Here is a 20,359-nt window from a genome sequence, read left to right as displayed (position 1 = left end):
TGTGAACTCTTTTCCACAGGGGTCACATCTTTCATTCTCCCCAGCAAGATACAGGGTTCCAGGGTCTCCACACTCTCCCACCACTTGTTAATCCTCTCCACTCTTGTTATATTCTGTTGTTTCTGATATTTACATTGAAGCTATCTTAGATGTGAGGTGGTTTCTCATTGTGATTTTAAACTGCATTTCTCTAGTGACAAATCCTGTTAAGTATCTTTTCATGAGCTTAGTATGATCTACATGCAATAAAACTTAAAGGTATAGTTTTATGATTTCTGACATAAATACACCCATGTACAGCCACCACAGGCAAGATACAGAATATTTCTATCACCCCAAATCGTCTCTTGTCCTTTTCCCAACCACTTTGATCAACACCAGGCAGCCAATTATCTGTTGGTCTCAAGAGATTAGATCTATTTTTCTAGGATTTCATCAAAGTCGCATCATGTGTTTTCATTTGTGTCTGACTTCTTTTGTTTGGCATAATATGTTTTCTGCTTTTTGTTTGTTTTTAAATTTTCTTAATTTATTTCTAATGATCCTCAGGTCTTTTCCAAAAAAGGAAATGTCCCCATTTCTTATAACATTTATCAGAAATATATGGATATCATGTTTTTTTTTTTTTTTTTAATGCTGTCAGTGGCATTTGTAATTTTTATTTATTTCTTTTATTTGGCTGCTCTGGGTCTCAACTGTGGTCTATGGGATATAGTTCCCTGACGAGGAATCGAATCTGGGCTCCTACTTGGTGAGTGCGGAGTCTTAGCACCAGGACCACCACGGGATTTCTGGATAGTCATAGTTTTATTTGTTCTCCTTTTCTTTTTTATCATTTGACTTTATAATTTGTTTGAGGGCTGACCATTTGTCAAGCGAGCTGGGTATCAGGCATATATAAGTAGAGTCTCTGCATGGCAATAGAGAATAGAGCGATTGAGAGAAAGCATTAAAAATCTTTAAAACAGGTACATCTATACAGTTACTATTGCAGTTTAAAACTATCCCATGCCTGGACTTGCCTGAGTGATGTCTCCTTTTATGGAACCTATTTCTTTATTTTGCTTTTAGCTCACAGATCCCAGAACTAGTTCTAAATATTAATCCAATTGTCTGTCTCAAGCTAATGTTTTAAACTGGGGTATCAAGCTAATAACTTGCAGGCTATTCCTATTAAAATACCAAGAGACGTTCTCACGGAATTAAAAGAAAGGATTCCAAAGTGTGTATGGAAACATGAAAGAGCCTAAATATTCAGTACAAGCTGAAGAAAGAAGCCCTGATATGGATGCACCAGGCTTCATGACAGCTAGTAAGAGGACCAGAAATTTGTATATAGGAGAGGGTGATGGCATAGTCTTACTTTCGGTCCTCCCACTGGGGCGGGGTGTGGGGTGGGGGAGGAGGGTCTCGAAATAGGAAGGAAGGTGAGTGCCTTTTCCTAGGTCCCAGAGCCCATCGAGGCCTGTTTCTGCCCAATTTTGTGCTATGTCAGCCCTGTATTGAATCCTTTGTGTGTGAAGTCTCAGTGCATGAGATCCATGTGATACCAGCCCATGGGTTGAACAGGAACTGCAGCTGTTCATAGGCCAACAGATCTGGGCAGGAGATGGGAGAATGACCCCCGCTCGGCAGATGGAAAGACTGGGGAAACCCTGAGGGGCACATGCTTGTCCAGGGCCACGTCACTTATGAGAAGGAGGAGCCTGGTCTGAAAGCAGCTGTGTCCTCAGAAGTCAGGCACTGGCGGAACCCAGGCCTCCCCAAGGCTGAGGGCTGGGCAGTGTGCGTGTCACTGTGCCTGCATGTGGCCTAAGGGTGTGGTTGCACACTCAGAAACACCCAGGTTCCCTTGGGGAGCTCTGTGGAAGGGACCTCAGCAACGAACCCAAGAAATGATGTCACTTCCTGGCAACAGAACTCAACAGAACCCAGAACCCTGGGATCCAGGCACCACTGCGAGAGGAGACCCCAGCCAGATCACTTGCTGCCAAGATGTTCTGCTGTTTGCCCCTGCCCAGAGGCCGGGGCCTCAGGAGGGCTCACAGGCAGAGTGTGTGGGATCGCTGGCGACGCTGGCTCAGGGCCCCCCGAGGAGGCCTCTGGCCCTTTGCCCGAAGGAACAGGAAGGTAACACGGGAGCCCCAGGCCGGCCCGGCCACCTCTCCCATCCCACCCGGGCAACCCCGAGTCCTTTCCCTGGGAATGGGGATGGGGGGTTCTCGGGGTGTGTCTGCCTCAAGCAAGCCCAGAAGGATGTGCGGTCAGAAGCCTGTGCACTGGTGGCATCCCCACCCCAGGGGAGAGCAGGCTGGGCGGGAGGGGGAGAGCCCAGGCAGCGCTGACTGCCCAGGTTGACCTGACGCCCTAAGAGGTGTCTCCTTCCTCCCGGGTGGGTATCTGAGCAGACACACATCTCCGCTGGGACCAGAAATTCAAGTGGGCAGAAGCAGCAGCCATACTGGCCAGGCCCAGCTCGGAAAACACCAAGCAGGCCTGGCTGACGCTTACTGTCATTGCAGAGCTTCCCACCGGATGTGGCCGACGAGGGGGACACGCCATCCACCTCCTCGAGGGAGGGGTCGGAGCCCCATCCCCCTGCCCGTGAGGCCCAGTGCAGGGTCCAGGTGAGCGTGCCCATGGAGGGGTCAGCCCAAGGGGCAGTGAAGAGCAAGAGGGGAAGGCCTCCCCAGAAACCACCCAGGACACACCGCGGGGCCCAGTCTCGGGCTGCTTCGCGGCTCAGCACACCTGGCTCCGACCCAGAGCCCCGAGCACCCCTCCCTCTGAGGCAGCACAAGGACCTGGAGCCCAGCGCGGCAGAGCACAGAGGTGAGGAGCCCGGGGCTGGGAATCTGAGTGTGGGGAGGGGCGCTGAGCTTCCCAGGGAGGAGTCCCCCAGAGCTGGGGCTGGGCCTGGAGCAACGGCTGGCCTCACACCATTTTGTAGACTGCAGTCAGAAAGCATCCTATACTGGGTATTCTTTGGGAAACTCAGGAAAGCTTTCTGTCCCCGGATATGAACATGACAAGACTGGTCTGTGGGTAATCTTTTCTTCTCTCACAGCTCTAACACCGGCCTTCAAATTCAACCAGGCTCCACTTCCAAGACCTGTCCCTACAAAGGTGGTTGCTCCAGGTTCAGGACCCAGGGATCCGCTGAGGGGAGATCGAACCCTGAGCCTTTCTCTCCCAAAGACACCGGGCCAGCTGGGTACTGGCCAGTACACTGGGCAGATCGGACCTCTGTGCCTGCATGACCCCCAGCCCCAGGCACCGATGTCCCACCCTCTCAGCCCGAACATCCACCTCCACCTGCACCTGCACCTGCTTGGGCTTTGGCAGGAGAACCCGAGTCAGGGCATGAGTTACCATCTCTGCAGGGAGAGCCTGCCCTGGCTCCTGCCCAAGACCCAGATGTTCACGATGACTGACCCACCGCTGCAGGGAGAGCAGGCCCCCGCTGTGGACAGAGACTCAGAGCCCTTTACATTTCCATTTCTAGAAACACCATGTCCAAGGGCAGGTTTGGCTCTGCAGCCTCTATCCCTGTCTGCCCCCCATGGATGCCATCAACTTGCTCCCAACCCAGGGGAGATTGAGTTCCCTTCCCCTAAGAGACTTTTCATTTGGTTTGTCTGGCACTTTCTCCTGTTTTTTGTTTTTTTTTTTTTCTTGGCGTTCTGTATTTTTTTCCGTTAAGTTTTTAATTAAATTTTATCATAATGTTGCAATTTGGGAACACTGAGGACTTTCAAAATACTGTGTAATCATCACCACTTTGTAGTGTCAGAACCTTTCAATCTTTCCACCCCATCTCCCAATAAATTCTGTATTCAGGTCCCTGTTCGTCCCTCCCCCTGTCCTTGAAAAAACTTTAATCCTTTTCTTTCTTCCTTTCTTCTATATTCTGGTTGTCTCCAATCAATGACTATCAGTGAAGTGATAGAAGTAGTTTTTCTCTGACTCCCCTCATGTGTAAGACTACATTTGAGAACTCTTGTTTTTGTTTCATTTGAAGTACCTTTGGGTATCTGAAAGGATGGTGTAGTTACTTTCAAGATATCATTGGCCAAATGAAGCCCTTTTGGCAAATGTCATCATAATCTCCAGGCAGGCATTTCTGTTGTAAGTGTGACATCTCAACCAGAAGGCAAAAAACAAACTCACAAAATAAGCCAAGAAAAAGAGCTGGAAAAAGAAACCACAAAAATAACTGGTAAAGCATTCCTCATGAGAGAAGGCTAGAGAATGACCCAACATCCTTGTGGCCCAAAAACCCTCAGGAAATCAATGCTCCATAAAGAATAGAACACACAGGGAGTCCAAGGAGAGGCCATGCCCATGGCCAGTCTACTTTAGAGATGGCCTGCCCACTCAGAATAAGACACACACCAATGTAAACCCTTTGCAGACAGCAGTGATGGCCATCACCACGGCAACTGTTCCGTCTGGTGACAACCTGCCCTGGGCACCAGCCGAGGGAGCAGACCTGCTTCTCGTCCTCTGGCCCCACACCACCCCTCCATGAAGGCGGCTCAGGTGCCATCCTGCCCTGCCTGCCTGTCTGACCCATCCATGGGCTCTCACCACCTCCAGGGCAGGCCTCCACTTTCTCCTCTCTCTGCACCGTGAACCTGCATACAGTGGGCCTTCAGAACCTCAGGAGACTCAAACCATTCCCACTATAGCCAGGACTCTCCCCAGGCATTAAAATGCCTGTGGAGTCACTTTGGCCCAAGCACGGGTTCCAGAACCCTGGAGGCTACGAAACCCTCTCCACTGTGAAGAGTCAGGCCCCTTTGTACAGAGCTTCTGAGCTGTCAGATCTGAGCTGTTGTTTCATTGTCAGCTCTGTCCATCCGGGGGCAGCCAGGCGGGCCACGCTGCAGACAAAGGAGCTCACAAGCTGAGTTTCAAGGGAGGCATTGAAAGGACAACAATGGATACAATGGGCTGCAAACTGAGTGAGGGTCCCCACAATACTTGGAAAGGCCTGTGGTGTGCAAGTGGGGACTAGGGCCCCCAAGATCCAAAGGAAGAGAGGTACTCAGATGCAAAGGCTGTTGGCTTCTCCTGTAGCAGCTCCAGATGGCAGACCGTGAACAGTAGTCAGGAAATATGGTCACATGAGGGTGACTCTGTAACTTTCTTAGAAATCAAGAGAAAGGTGTCAGTGTAAGTGGGAATCTGGAGTGTGGTGGCGTGGATGAAGCGAGGTGCCCTTCCTCTCTTCAGCGCAAACTGCTTTTGGAAATCTCAAAGCTACCAGATGGCAGTTACCAAGTCAGGCCCCGACAGTATCCAGTGTGGGCTGGGTGCCTTAGCCCCTGACACACGGACAACCCACACCAGTGGCTTCCCTGAGTTCAAATGGTAGAATCTGAGGATTCTCTCTGGGTCCACATCTCCTTGTAGTAGCCACGCTGCCCCTTCTCTGAGCACCAGTTTCATCCTCTAGAATGTGGACATCAATTGCTCTCTTAGCAGGTTGCTATCTTAATCCTGTGAAGACTAATTTGGGTTATCCGAGAATTAATATCTAGCCCTTAGAGACATCGCCTGAATCCGGAATAACTGGGGTCTCCCAGTGGCATCTGGCGTTTCTTCCCTGAAGCCAGCCAAACCCCACACAGTTGCACTTCCAGGATCTCCACTTAGCCCGCTGGACAGAAAACCCAGCGGGGTTCAAAGAAGCTACAGACAAGCAGAAGAGGACTCACAGGCAGACGGCTTCCCTCAGGTCTCAGGAGGAGCTCCGGGACCACAGCAGGAACGGGCGCTCGCAACCCCTGGGCTCAGCAGCGCCCTCATCCTCAGGACGGCGACTCTGCCCTGACGTGAGCAGGAAGGCCAAGAACTGCCCCAAGCCGACCTCACGCCCCTCACACTGCTGTAGACTGACATCACCCGGCCCCACCCCTCCTGGCCGAACGAGACCTCTTCTTCCCCTTGATTCCAGTGTGAGGCCCGGCCTTGGGCCCCGGTTGGTCACCGCCCCAGTCCTGAGCCAGTCATGGTGGCCAGGGAGGATGGATCACACCAATTGACCAGGTCCAGGTCATGTGACCTTACTCTCCAGGACTCACATTTGAGCTGTGTCAAGGGTGTGAGACAGTGCGATGCCCCAAGAGCAGGGATGAGAGTGCAGTCACTGTGTCCCAGTGCTCATGTCCTGGGACGTGCCTGCCTATCCTCTCCACACACCACTTTGTTCTCTCCTGACAAAATACTCATGACACACCTCTTCCCTTCCCAAGCCCAGTTTCACGCACCCACATTCAAGGGAGGAAGGCCTCCTGTTTGAAGATAGGTTTGGAGATCCTCTCCTAGCCTCTAGGCTTGTTTTTTGTGTCATGTTAGAATAATTTATTCAGTCAAAAAAACCCCATGAGCAACACCACTTCCTGCTCTGTGTTTTCAAGATTATGAGCTGTTTTGAGTTAGAGGACATGGCCCAGGGGCCTCCTAAAGGGAGTGAGTTTTGTCCAAGGAAGCACCTGAGAGACTGAATCATGGAATCACTTTGCTGTACACCTTAAACTAACAAATCATTAAAAATCAACATACCTCAATAAAAAAAAAGATTCACTCATCAAAAATTGTTCTAAAATTTATCAAGTTTTTCTTTGAAGTATTGTTTTCTTGGTTTGTGTCTAATCTTTGGTGGTGTTTTGTCAGGTAGTGATCCAACTTACTTTCCCAATGGATACCAAGTCATCCTAATGGGCCTCCTTTCTCCACCTATATATTAAGAAGCAGTTTTCAAAATCCCGAGTATCAAGGACTTCAGATCATTGGAAATTTGTGGAGCACCCCAGAGGCAGATGTCCTTTTCTGTGTCTTTTCCTCGCATTTGGCCATTGCGTTTCTAGTATACACAAGTGCCCCAGAAAGTTCTCTGTAGTGAACCGTGCATGTTTCAGTGAGGACAGAGGATGTGAGCATGGAGGTGGGGCTGAGTCCATAGTGACCACTGACCATGCTGAGCAACCCCAATATTAAGTCTAGTGTGATAAAATCATGTTATAAGGGATTTATACCTCTAATATTGAGAACTCCTAAAACTGAACATAAACAACCTGTTTAGATCATGTGCAAGGAAGTTAAATAGACATTTCCCCAAAGACACACAAATGTCCAGCCAGTTAAAAATATTCAGCCTCACTAATCACTAGGGAAGTCAAGGAACACCCTGCCCTGTTAAGATGGCACACTACATCAATTTGTGTTTTTTTGGTGTTTATTTTTCAGAGTTCATGATTTTATATATCTATAAAATATAGTAGTAGGGAGAACAATACAGGGGTGGGGGAGAAAAAAAGTTATTATGGGAATATAGGCGGTTAGGTGAAATCATGTATGAAACTTTGGAAAATGGTAGAGCACCTTTTAGAATTTAAAAATCTTTCTCTAAAAATATTAAAGTTTTAAAGTCTTAAGTATGATGTTTCTTTTCTTTATGTATTTGTTTTCGTCGCGTCTCAGCTGCTGCATGTTGGATCTTCACTGCGTTTCCCAGACCCCTTGCTGTGGTGCACAGGCTCTCTGGTGCGTCGCGTGGCCTCCAGAGTGGGCAGGCCTCAGTAGCTGTGGTGCATAGACCCAGTTGCTTCATGGCATGTGCGATTCCACTTCCTGAGTCCCCTGAATTGCAAGGTGAGCTCTCAAACACCGGGCCACCAGGGAAGTCCCTAGTTTTCATCTTGAGCTGACGAAAGATTCTGAAATTACATAGTGTAATGGTTATTTTTGAATATAATAAAAACCACTGAACTATAAGCTCTAAATGGATGAATCGCCTGTTAATATGAATTTTATCTCAATAGAGCTGTTACTTCAAGAGACCCTTAAAAGCAGAAGAGCTTGTAGGACATCAGGGGAGGCAGAGCACAGGCCAGCTCCGACAGATTTCAATGTTGCAATGCTGGATGACCCTGTTCTGCTAGGTCAGTGGGTAGGGGCCACCGAGGCATCCTCCTAGGCTACACTAAGTGCAGGCATGTCTTGGCTTCCTGAGTCTTGATTTATTGCCCTTCACACATCGCTCCCTTGAAAAAAAAGTTTTAAACAAATAGATGGTTTGTAGCAGCCCTTTGTGGAGCAAGTCTATTGATATCAAAGACCCTTTTCTCAGACAAGATCCCTTCACAGTTTCTGGGGCACACTTCTTTTGGGGGCACCGTTCAACCTGCTTTCCATATAAGTGACCCTCTCCTTCTAGGAACTGACTGAGGTCCCATATCCATTGGAACAGCACCAGCCATGTGGGTGGGGTTCTGGGGAGAATGAGGACCCTGAAAACACGATGGCGTGGGGCGAGGGGCTAGGCTACCTCCCAGCTTTCCTTTTGGGTTTTCACTTCAATTCTGGGACAGGATTGGCCTCACCACTGGGTTTCATTTTTATGCAGATTATCAGTTTGTGTGACTTTTGGCGTATTTGGAAAGGCCTTTCCTATTCTGATGATATAATAATTGTTATCCCCTGGCTTCTACACAACTGTTTGTCTCTTGGCTTTTGGTTGAACACCTTTGGGCCAGCTGTAGGAGGTGTGTGTGTGTGTGTGTGTGTATAAAGTGTGAGACAAGAATATTCTTTCCTAGATGACTATCTAGATTTCTGACTATCAGTCAAGAAAAGATCTCCCTTTTCCCAACTATCTGAAATGTTACGTTAATCTACTAAAAGTATGCATGTTTGGGAGTCTGTATCTGGCTTTTTCATTGTTCTATTCCTCTCTCTGAGAATCCATGCATCAAGGGCAGTCCAAGGCACATGTGTCTTCACACTTCTCAGATCTCTGAATGGGAAGGCTTAACAATAGGCAGTATTTTCAGTAGTGGTTCATGAGCCAATAATGCACCTTGTACTACATAGTGGCCTGGATTCTTCAACAAAATGATAATAATCATGGCTTTAAAATCTGTCTCATCTCCTGGTAGGCCTTATCACCCCTTATCACTTGACCTGATTTTTTTCCCTCAAGGGTTTCCTGAGGTATTCTTGCTCAGTTTTTCTATGTGAAGCTTAGAACCAGTTTATCCTGAAAATTAGCCTGAATGTTATTTAATTAGGATTGCATTAGATGTCAGACTAATAAGAAGTGACATTTCTAACATTCAATCTGATCATTAAGAACAGTGTGTGTCTTCACAATGACCCAAGTACTTGCATGTGTGTAGATTTCTACAGATTTTGTTGAAGTTTCCTTTATGTTCCTTCTGTAAATACTGGGCATCTACACTGGAGATACACCATGAACAGAGCAGAGAGTTTCCTGTCCTTGGATTTTTGCCTACCTGAAATCATGAAGATGTTCCCCCATGTCATCTTCCCGTTTTCCTTGTCTTCCCATTTAGATTCGCTATTCACTTGGAACTGACTTTTGTTGGATTGATTTTATTCCATCTACATGGACAGTTAATAAAGTACCATTGACTTAAAATTCACTTCACTGCTGACTGGTACTAGTAGTGTAATAAAGTAAGTGCTCATATTTGGGTAGGACTAGATACATTTGAAATACAGAATCAACTTTTTATTTCAATTCATATCTTCATATCTGGAGTTGGTGGAAGGGAAGCAGCCAAGAATGACACCATTGTTTGGGCCTGAGAAACAAGAAGCGGTGACAACTATGTCGGGGGGGGGGGGCCCTGGAGGAACAGATGGTAAGTGACAAGTCACGACTGTGGACTTGACTGAGGTTGAGGCATCTCTTAGATATCAACATGAAGATGGGAGGTAGGCAGGTGGAGATGAAAGTAACAACTTGTATCTCTGAGCAGCATCCCCTTTAGAAAATTTAGTTATTTGAAAGCAAAAATGTATTAAGACACTCCATGTAGTCAAAAAATATGTGTACACTTTACAATCAGCCCTCTGTAGCCTCAGTTTCACATCTGTAGATTCAAAACTCATGGGTCATATCATAGGATGTATTTATCAAAAAAATCCAGCTGTAAGAGGACCTGTGCAATCCACACCTGTGTTGTTTGAGGGTTACCTATACATGTAACAGATATAGAATGTATCCATCACCCCAAATATTCTCTTGTCCTTTTCTCAACCACTTCAATGAACCCCAGGCAGCCAATAATCTGTTGATTGCCAGAGATTAGATCTACTTCTCAAGGATTTCATACAGATCGGATTATGTGTTTTCCTTTGTGTCTGACATGTTTTGTTTGGATAGTAACTTTTCTGTTGTTGCTTTTGTTCGTTTTTAAATTTCCTTAATTTATTTTTATTAATGTTCAGGTTTTTTCCTGAAAAGGAAATGTCCCCATTCATTATAACATTCATTAGAAATATATGGATAACATTTTGCTTATTTATGCTGTCCATGGTGTTCGTATTTTTCTATAAATTTATATTAATTGGAGGCCAATTATTTTACGTTATTGTATTGGTTTTTGCCATACATTCATATGAATCAGCCATGGGTGTACATATGTCCCCCATCCTGAGCCCCCCTCCCACCTCCCTCCCCATCCCATCCCTCAGGGTCATCCCCGTGCACCTGTCTCATGCATCAAACCTGGACTGGCTATCTATTTCACATATGGTAATATACATGTTTCAGTGTTATTCTCTCAAATCATCCCACCTTCACCTTCTCCCATGGAGTCAAACGGCCTGTTCTTTACATCTGTTTCTCATATATGTGTGTGTGTATATATACATATACACTATGCTCGTTGCTCAGTCCTGTCTGACTCCTTGCAACCCCATGAACAGTAGGGTGCATGTGTCTTTTCAAATTATGGTTTTCTCAAGCCATTGCCAAGTAATGGGATTGCTGCGTCATATGGTAGTCCTATTTTCAGATTTTTATCGAACCTCCATACTGCCCTCCATAGTAGCTGTATCAATGTACATTCCCAGCAAGAGCACAAGAGGGTTCCCTTTTCTCTATATCCTCTCCTGCATTGTTTATACATTTTTTGATGATGCCCATTGTGATTGGTGTGATGTAATACCACATTTGCAGTCTTGATTTGCATTTCTCCAGTCCTGACAGAATAGTGAGTGATGTTGAGCACCTTTTCATGGGTTTTTGGCCATCTGTATGTCTTCTTTGGGAGACATCGAAGTCTTCTTCTATGTTTCAGCCTCCATTGAGCTTTATTTCTGTCCTTCTGCCACTGCCACACTGTCTTGATTACTGTAGCTTTGTGGTATCGTCTGAAGCGAGGGAGGCTGCCTGTTCCAGATTCATTTCTCATTCTCAAGATGACTTTGGCTATTCAGGATCTTTTGTGTTTCCATACAAATTGCAAAAATTTTTGTTCTAATTTGGTGAAAAATGCCATTGGTAATTTGATATGGATTGCATTGACTTTCTAGATTGCTTTGGGTAGTAGAGTCATTTTCAAAATATTGATTCAGTTAATCCAAGAACATGGTGTATCTCTCCATCTGTTTGTGTCATCTTTGATCTCTAAGCATAATGTTTTGATATTTATAAATTTTGAGTGTATCCGCAGTCCATTCCCTTATGAAGCAAATTCTGCATTGTTTAGATATAAATTGTCCATCTGTTGAACAATTGCTTCTTTACCCACCAAATTTTGACTATTTTAAGTAAAACTACTACAAACAGTTCAGTTCAGTTCAGTTCAGTCGTTCAGTCATGTCTGACTCTTTGCAGCACCATGGACAGCAGCACGCCAGGCCTCCCTGTCCATCACCAACTCCCAGAGTTTACTCAAACTCATGTCCAGTGAGCCGGTGATGCCATCCAACCATCTCATCCTCTGCGTCCCTTTCTCCTTCTGCCCTCAATCTTTCCCATGATTAGGATCTTTTCCAATGAGTCAGTTCTTCCCATCAGGTGGCCAAAATATTGGAGTTTCAGCCTCAGCATCAGTTCTTCCAATGCATATTTTGGACTGATCTCCTTTAGGATGGACTGGTTGGATCTCCTTGCTGTCCAAGGGACTCTCGAGAGTATTCTCCAATACCACAGTTCAAAACCATCAATTCTTCAGCGCTCAGCTTTTTTATAGTCCAACTCTCACATCCATATATGACTAGGGAAAAACCATAACTTTGACTAGATGGACCTTTGTTGGCAAATAATGATTCTGCTTTTTAATATGCTGTCTAGGTTGGTCATAACTTATTTTCCAAGGACAAAGTGTCTTTTAATTTCATGGCTGTGGCCACCATCTACAGTGATTTTGCAGCCCAAAATATAAAGTCTGTCACTGTTTCCATTGTTTCCCCATCTATTTGCCATGAAGTGATGGGACCAAATGCCATAATCTTAGTTTTCTGAATGTTGAGTTTTAGGCCAAAATTTTCACTCTTCTTTCACTTTCATCAAGAGGCTCTTTAGCTCTTCTTTGCTTTCTGCCATGAGGGTGATGTCATCTGCATATCTGAGGTTATTGATATTTCTCCCAGCAATCTTGATTCCAGTTTGTGCTTCATCTAGCTCAGCATTTTTCATGATGTACTCTGAGAAATGGTGTCTTAGTTGTTGCTAAAAGTCCACTTTTGTGGGGTGGCAAGAGCGACACTTAAAACCACTGATGAGAGAGTTCCCTGGTAGCATAGTAGTTAGGATTTGACTCTTTCTCTGTTGTGGCCAGAGTTCAAACCCTGGTTGGAAAATGGATATCCAGCAAGCATCAGGGCCAAAGAGAAAACCCAGAACAAGCAAAAAATACTTAAAGCTGACTATAAAAGTACACTTTGTAGGAAAAGCTCCTCAGATTCACCTCTCTGAATTTCACTTTTCTCACCCTCATTTTGGAAGGTTCTGAAGTATATACTCCTGTTCCTTGTAAAGCTGTTGTGTCAGATTTTGAGACACTACCAGATTTATGGGCCTACTACTCCAATGGCTGCATCAGAGGGGTTTGGGTTAAAAAGAGAACCAAGGTAGCTACTCCCATGTCCACCCTGGGAATAAGTCCCATCAGGGCACTGTGGCTCACATACTTTAGGGAACTTCTGCCCTCAGGACTGGCCCACCTCCTTCTTCTCACCTGCTGATCATAGGCCCAGACACCACCATCCTGATTCCACCTCCAAGGGCCTGGATTCGGGATGGCTTTGGGCTAGAAGCACCCTCATGCTCTTTTATCTGCCTGGACACGAGCATATCTAAAAGAGTCTGAGTGTTTCTGACCTCAGGAACCCTTGGCCAGCATTGCTTGAATTAGGGTTTCTGTTCCCAGCCAGAGACTGAAGTCAGGCAATGGCAGTGAAAGAGTTGAATCTTTACTGCTAGACCAGTGGTCAGTGACAAGGCGCTGGCTGAGTGGCTTTGCAGGAATGAATTTCCACAAAGAAGCAGAAAGGATTGAAACAAGTCAAGTGTTTATTAAGTGGAAAGACCGTCTGTGTGAATAGCCAAAACTGTGCGCTCAGAAAGAGATGTCCCCATTGCGGTGGCTTAAATCACTCACATGCAGTGTTTCTCTCAGGTTTCCTCTGGCCCACCATCTTGCTCTGTCTGGTTCTGAGTCTGTATTTGGTTTCTCTCAGGTTCCTTCCCATGTGTGTGCATCACTTAGCCAAGGCAGGTTCTAGCAAGGAAGCCTAAGGGGAGTTGATGTCACTGACTGACTGTAGGGGGGCGCCCTCTCGTCCTTTGACCCTTGGGAGCTCTTCTGCACCTGTGTAGTCGAACAGGTCTCCTCGACCCTGACAATGAGGACTCTATGGTCTTTCGTCAGTTCTCTGGACAGGGATCAGGTCCTATTGCCTCCTGCTATTGTCTTCATCTTACTGTGTCTGTCCACATAGGAGGGCCTCCAGGTTCTCAGCCTGGGGCCTATGTCTCTTCTGCCTCATTTCCAGCTAGTGTGGGTGGAAGGATGGGGTGTGAGGTGACTCCATCTGCATGGCACTCCAGGTATGAAGATCTGTGCATTTCCCCAGGTCGTCGACTCCCCACACCATCCTCGCAGGAAGTCTAGATCCAGGATGTGGAGGGTTTCTCTATATCTCTTTTGTCCCCTTGCTTCTCTATAACTGTCACTCCCACAGGCAGGAACCAGGCTTCCACCATCTGCCATTTATCTGTGCATTGGACCTTTCCAGATGACATAAACAGTGGTTTCAGAAGTGTCAGCTACTACACTTCCCTTGTGGCTCAGCTGGTCAAGTATGCACCTGCAATGCGGGAGACATGGGTTCGATCCCTGGGTTGGGAAGATCCCCTGGAGAAGGGAAAGGCTACCCACTCCAGTACTCTTGCCTGGAGAACTCTTTGGACTATCCATAGGGTCACAAAGAGACAGACACAACTGAGTGACTTTCACTTTCACACTCTGGACAGAACTCCAGAAAACAAAGCCTACTGCTTAGGTATGGTCCATTTTGCCTTTAGTCTAGAGAGTCTCTTCATTTCTAAAGTTCATTTAGGTCAGCACCGTTACCTCATCCCCTATGGTGAAGTTTTTCCATGCATTTCTAATACAGTTTGATTCTGTGGTATTTGGCATTCCATTCTGTGCACTCCGATAGCCTAAAAAAGGAAATTTGAATAGATCATGATTGACCCCTTGCACTATATGAATCGATCTGTTTAGCAAACGCATATTAACAGGAATCCATCTGAAGGATCAGTTCAAATTCCCCACCCCAGGATCTCTTTTCACATCTGTGGAGATTTGCCGTTCCAAGAATGTCATCAATGGGGTCATACTGTACTCAGCCTCTTCAGACTGCATTCTCTCACTTAGCCACATGCATCGAACATTTATCCCTGTCTTTCAAGGGCTGACTTTTCACTCCTGTCCACTGTTGAGTATTCTTCCTTTGCATGCGTATAGGAGGAAACACAATTTCCCTCTGCCCTTTTGGTTCTTGGTTGAGCCTTCCTTCTCCATCATGAAAGCCAAAATATCAGGAGAGAAACAGAAGTTGAATAACATGTATATCTTGCATGTGGGGAAGAGGCCAAGGAAACTGAGTCACTTCCTGCAGTGACCAAAGCCATCAGCGTAAATACCGTCTACAGCTCAAAACATAGCAAAGACCTTGGGGGAAGCGGGGAGGCCAGTTATGGCAGGTTATCATGGAAAGCACAGTAAACAAGCATATGATTCTCTGCAGACTTATGCCGGGACCTCTTCACTGAGAAGAGTTCCTTCAGATGGAACTATCCTATTTCAGGTGCAAAGAGGGACATACCCTTACAAACAGAGACTTCCCTACTAAACGGAAACGGAACTCACAAAAGGGCAACCTCGGGCTCCCCTGGTCTTCTACCGGTTAAGGAGCTGCCTGCTAATGCATGGGATACGGGTTTGGTTCTCTGTCCAGGCGTATCTCACATGCCTCAGAGGAGCTAAACTCATCCACCACACGCACTGAGCCAGCGCTCTACAGCCTGGGAGTCACAACTCCTAAACACATGCAGCACAACGACTGAAGCCTGGACACCTGGACCCGTGCTCTGCAACAAGAGGAGCCCCACTCACCAGAACTAGAGGAAGCCCTCTCAAAGCAATGAAGCCCTAGCACGGCCAAAAATCAATTAATAAATCTTAAAATCAAGAAGGGCAACTTCTACTCAGGTTTTCTCTTTTTTTATTTTATTGAATTAAACACAGCAAACTCACCCGATGTTGGAGACACATCTTAGGATGACATGTTCTGCCCCCAGTGACTTGGATGTAATCCAATTGACCTACACATTCATCTACTGAAGGATATCACGACTTCTTAACATGTATAGCCATTTTGAACAGAACTGCTGTACATAATTGCATCCATGGTTGCATTTTCAGAGCAGTTGCCTGAATGCAGGGAGCCATTCTATGCTCAGCCACCCACAGAAGCCAAGCTGGGAGACTTGAACCAGAATCTCGATGGAAAAAGAGGACCAGAAAGTTGGCTCCTCTTTCATATAAGAGAAGGCGACCTTCCAGTCTTCCTTTCAGCCCCCCAATTGGGGGGTGTGGTCTTGAAAAGGCAGCAAGGGGAGGGTCTTTTCCTATGTCCCAGAGCCTGTTTCTGCCCCATTCCGTGCTAGGTCAGCCCTGTATTGAATCCTTCCTTTGGGAAGTCTCAGTGCACAAACTCCATGTGATACCAGCCCCAGGTGGAAAGGCATGGGGGTCTCGGAGGCCAACAGATCTGGGCAGGAGATGGGAGAATGACCCCCGCTCGGCAGATGGAAAGACTGGGGAAACCCTGAGGGGCACATGCTTGTCTAGGGCCACGTGACCTAGGAGAAGGAGGAGCCTGGTCTGAAAGCAGCTGTGTCCTCAGAGCTCAGGCCCTGGCGGAACCCAGGCCTCCCCCAAGGCTGAGGGCTGGGCAGTGTGCGTGTCACTGTGCCCGCACGGGGCCTAAGGGTGTGGTTGCACACTCAGAAACACCCAGGTTCCCTTGGGGAGCTCTGTGGAAGGGACCTCAGCAACGAACCCAAGAAATGATGTCACTTCCTGGCAACAGAACTCAACAGAACCCAGAACCCAGGGACCCAGGCACCACTGCGAGAGGAGACCCCAGCCAGATCACTTGCTGCCAAGATGTTCTGCTGTTTGCCCCTGCCCAGAGGCCGGGGCCTCGGGAGGGCTCACAGGCAGAGTGTGTGGGATCGCTGGCGACGCTGGCTCAGGGCCCCCCGAGGAGGCCTCTGGCCCTTTGCCCGAAGGAACAGGAAGGTAACCCGGGAGCCCCAGGCCGGGCCCGGCCACCTCTCCCATCCCACCCGGGCAACCCCGAGTCCTTTCCCTGGGAATGGGGATGGGGGGTTCTCGGGGTGTGTCTGCCTCAAGCAAGTCCAGAAGGATGTGCGGTCAAGCCTGTGCACCGGTGGCGTCCCCACCCCAGGGGAGAGCAGGCTGGGCGGGAGGGGGAGAGCCCAGGCAGCGCTGACTGCCCAGGTTGACCTGACGCCCTAAGAGGTGTCTCCTTCCTCCCGGGTGGGTATCTGAGCAGACACACATCTCCGCTGGGACCAGAAATTCAAGTGGGCAGAAGCAGCAGCCATACTGGCCAGGCCCAGCTCGGAAAACACCAAGCAGGCCTGGCTGACGCTTACTGTCATTGCAGAGCTTCCCACCGGATGTGGCCGACGAGGGGGACACGCCGTCCACCTCCTCGAGGGAGGGGTCGGAGCCCCATCCCCCTGCCCGTGAGGCCCAGTGCAGGGTCCAGGTGAGCGTGCCCATGGAGGGGTCAGCCCAAGGGGGAGTGAAGAGCAAGAGGGGAAGGCCTCCCCAGAAACCACCCAGGACACACCGCGGGGCCCAGTCTCGGGCTGCTTCGCGGCTCAGCACACCTGGCTCCGACCCAGAGCCCCGAGCACCCCTCCCTCTGAGGCAGCACGAGGACCTGGAGCCCAGCGCGGCAGAGCACAGAGGTGAGGAGCCTGGGGCTGGGAATCTGAGTGTGTGGGGAGGGGCGCTGAGCTTCCCAGGGAGGAGTCCTCCAGAGCTGGGGCTGGGCCTGGAGCAACGGCTGGCCTCCCACCATCTTGCAGACTGCAGTCAGAGAAGGCATCCTATGCTGGGTATTCTACTGGAAGTCCTGGGAAGCTTTAGAGCCCAGTTAGGCCCGTGACAAGGGAGACCTCTGGGTAATCTCTTCTTCTCTCCCAGCCCTAGCTCTGACCTTCCAACTCAACCAGGCTCCATTTCCAACACCTGTCCCTACAGAGGTGCTTGCTGCACGTGCAGGACCCAGGGATCCACTGAGGGGACATCGAGACCTGATCCATCCTGCCTCAAAGACACTGGACCAGCTGGTTCCTGGCCACCACACTGGGCAGATCGGACCTCTGTGCCTGCAGGACGCCCAGCCCCAGGCACCGATGTCCCTCCCCCTCGGCCCAAACGTCTACCTCCACCTGCACCTGCACCCGCTCGGGCTTTGGCAGGAGAACCCGAGTCAGGGCATGAGTTACCACCTCTGCAGGGACAGCCTGCCCTGGCTCCTGCTCAACACCCAGACGCCCACGATGACTGACCAACCGCTGCAGGGACAACGGGCCCCTCTTTTGGACAGAGACCCAGAGCCCGTTCTGGAAACACCAGGTCCAGGGGAGCCGTGGGCTCTGCAGCCGCTATCCCTGTCTGCCCCCCATGGATGCCATCAACTCGCTCCCCACCCAGGGGAGACTGACTTCCCTTCCCTTGAGGGTCTGTTTATTTGGTTTTTCTCTACCTATTTTGTGCTCTTTTACTTGTTCTATGGTGTTCTGTACTTTTCTTGGTTCAGTTTGAAAGAATAAAATTATTCATTTATTTAATAATAGCAATGTCATAGTAACAATTATTGTTGTTTAATAATTGTTATTGTTGTTAACAATTATCGTTGTCTAATAATAACAATTATTGAAAACGGCTGCAATCTGGGGACACTGAGGACCGACAAAGCGCTGTGTAACCATGGCCACCTTGTAGTTTCAGACCCTTTGAAGATTTCCGCCTCACCTCCCAGCAAACCCTGTATTCACGGCAAGCACTCCCTGTTCTTCCGTCTCCCTGACCACGAACAAACTTTGTGGGGTCCCAGTCCTCTTCCTGGCACTTTCTCTTCTTTGGTGACCCAACCTATTTGGCTGTAGTTATCAACCAATCCTGCCTCCATCTTGACGTTCCTCCTCCTCCTGCTTGGTCCAGCAGGTGAGGGGAGGCCCTCCTTCTGACGGCTTCCTAACCCTAGCCCCCTTGGCGTTTATCACAGCAAAATGGATTTCTTTTTCTCCTGGCATTTTTGAGTCAGATAGGCTCTAGGTTCAAATTTGATTTTGCCAGTTATTCCTTCTAACCAGTAACTCCTCAGCTGTCAAATGGGCAATAGTAATTATACCCATATCATATTCCTGTAGTGTTGTTTAAATGAGCAGATGAGTTTTAAAGATTTAGCATAGAGACTGGTCAGCATATGGAAACCATTCTTATTTTCTTACAAGTAGTAGGACTGGTTGTTACAGCAGTAATGTGTTAGGAGTATTTGGGGACATAGAGAAACTGGCAGTGTTATGCAAATTAGTTTGTGATCACATTTCTATGCTTTTGAAAAGAACCAGCGAACTTCTCTAAGATTTGTAGAGAATTAAGTCCTAAGAGTTCTATTGTGTGTTAATGAGTGAACTTATTTCCTCTTCATTCTAGAGTAGTGTTAGCTAAGTATCTTCTTTGGGAAAATTGAAAGACCAATCCCTGGAATCATTTTCTGTGGGGCTAAATTCTCTTAAAGAACCTCAGTTGGGAAAAGCTGATAAAGAGTAGATTTCCATTGTTTATGTGGTGGAGTTTGTATTTGAAAACCATTTGATTTAGAAGAATGTGTATGAGTCAAAGGGGGAATGGAGTTAATACATAAATTCCAAATATAGCATGCTTATACAGGATTCTAAAGACTCTGTCTCCAAGAGGGATTTCTGTTGTTTCAAGTTATCCTCTGTAGACCTGATCCTGAAACCTATTTCCCAGCTAATAATTTTCATTTTTATATTATTGAGCCTGAACGCTGACCATAGACTTTTCTTGCAGGTGGTGCTAAATAAAAATGTTGATGCATTTATTTTGGAAGCCATTGGAGAATGCTGTCTAGAATTTTAGCCCATCTCATTTTTGCTGCAGAATTCTTATTCTAAAACAAAAATGTGCTTTCGGTTGGCATTCAAAAAGAAGACAAAGGAGGGGCAGATGTCTGGAGTAATACAGCTGTGTCAAATCTCCCTTTGCATTTGGTTGGTGGGGACATTTGGCTCAGAATTACCAGTTAGACTGGAGAGAAAATGTGGTCAAGACACTTTCTCTTTGACATCTAGTTCTAGATCAAATCTAGGTAGGAACAGAGTGATGAAATCAGAAGTAAAGGTGGATGGATTGATTTTCCCCAGACAATTCATGTAATCATGAGAAAGAAAACTTCCTAGAACTTTGAAGGGGTTACTTTGCTACAATGCATTAGTGTTAGGAGATAGGAAGGTTGTTTCCAGTCGTCTTTTTGGAAGTATGAAACATCGGTAGTTTTTCAGTCTTTTTATAATGGTCTTTCATTCTGAAATTCTTCTTTTTAAAAAAGTTTCATTGGAGTATAATTTAAACAATGTTGTCTTAATTTCTGTTGTACTGCAAAGTGAATCAGTGTCTTTTCTCTGTGTCATGAGGACCTCATTTTGATTCTGGGTGGTTATAAGGACAGTGAACATAGATAGGAACTGTTGCCAGCAAAACAGCCCCCTTACAGTCTCAATACACCTCACACTCTGAACACATACCCCCAGCTCACTGCATTACAAAGTAGACTAATTCAATACCATGGTGACCCTGGGAGAGTGAAACCTGTCTTAGAGCTAGAAGTTGGCACAGTCATTCCACTTTTTGCAATCTTGCGTTCAGCCTCTTTCAATGGGCATTCATATTTAAGC

The 20,359-nt window shown here is 47.2% G+C and overlaps 1 protein-coding gene across 1 annotated transcript; it reads left to right on the top strand.

Moving 5' to 3' along the window:
• Nucleotides 1–2,810: 2,810 nt before the first annotated feature.
• On the top strand, nucleotides 2,811–18,606 carry LOC122422699. Its single transcript, XM_043439322.1, has 5 exons — nucleotides 2,811–2,832; nucleotides 16,426–16,637; nucleotides 17,029–17,338; nucleotides 17,634–18,024; nucleotides 18,603–18,606. Exons 2-5 carry the CDS (start codon nucleotides 16,503–16,505, stop codon nucleotides 18,604–18,606), a joined length of 840 nt encoding a protein of 279 aa, XP_043295257.1. The 5' UTR covers nucleotides 2,811–2,832; nucleotides 16,426–16,502.
• The last annotated feature ends 1,753 nt before the right edge of the window (nucleotides 18,607–20,359 follow it).

The sequence above is a fragment of the Cervus canadensis genome, chromosome 20 (assembly GCF_019320065.1).
Source record: "Cervus canadensis isolate Bull #8, Minnesota chromosome 20, ASM1932006v1, whole genome shotgun sequence".
NCBI classification, from domain to species: domain Eukaryota; kingdom Metazoa; phylum Chordata; class Mammalia; order Artiodactyla; family Cervidae; genus Cervus; species Cervus canadensis.
The sequence above is the reverse complement of the archived record's forward strand: the minus strand, read 5'-3'. Positions and strand labels throughout refer to the sequence as shown.

Bases quoted from the DNA above. Each gene is read 5' to 3' on its own strand.
- LOC122422699 (XM_043439322.1), top strand. From the start codon at position 16,503: ATGTTCTGCTGTTTGCCCCTGCCCAGAGGCCGGGGCCTCGGGAGGGCT. The intron at 16,638-17,028 runs GTAACCCGGGAG...CTGTCATTGCAG, and splicing joins TTGCCCGAAGGAACAGGAAG to AGCTTCCCACCGGATGTGGC. The intron at 17,339-17,633 runs GTGAGGAGCCTG...CTGTCCCTACAG, and splicing joins CAGCGCGGCAGAGCACAGAG to AGGTGCTTGCTGCACGTGCA.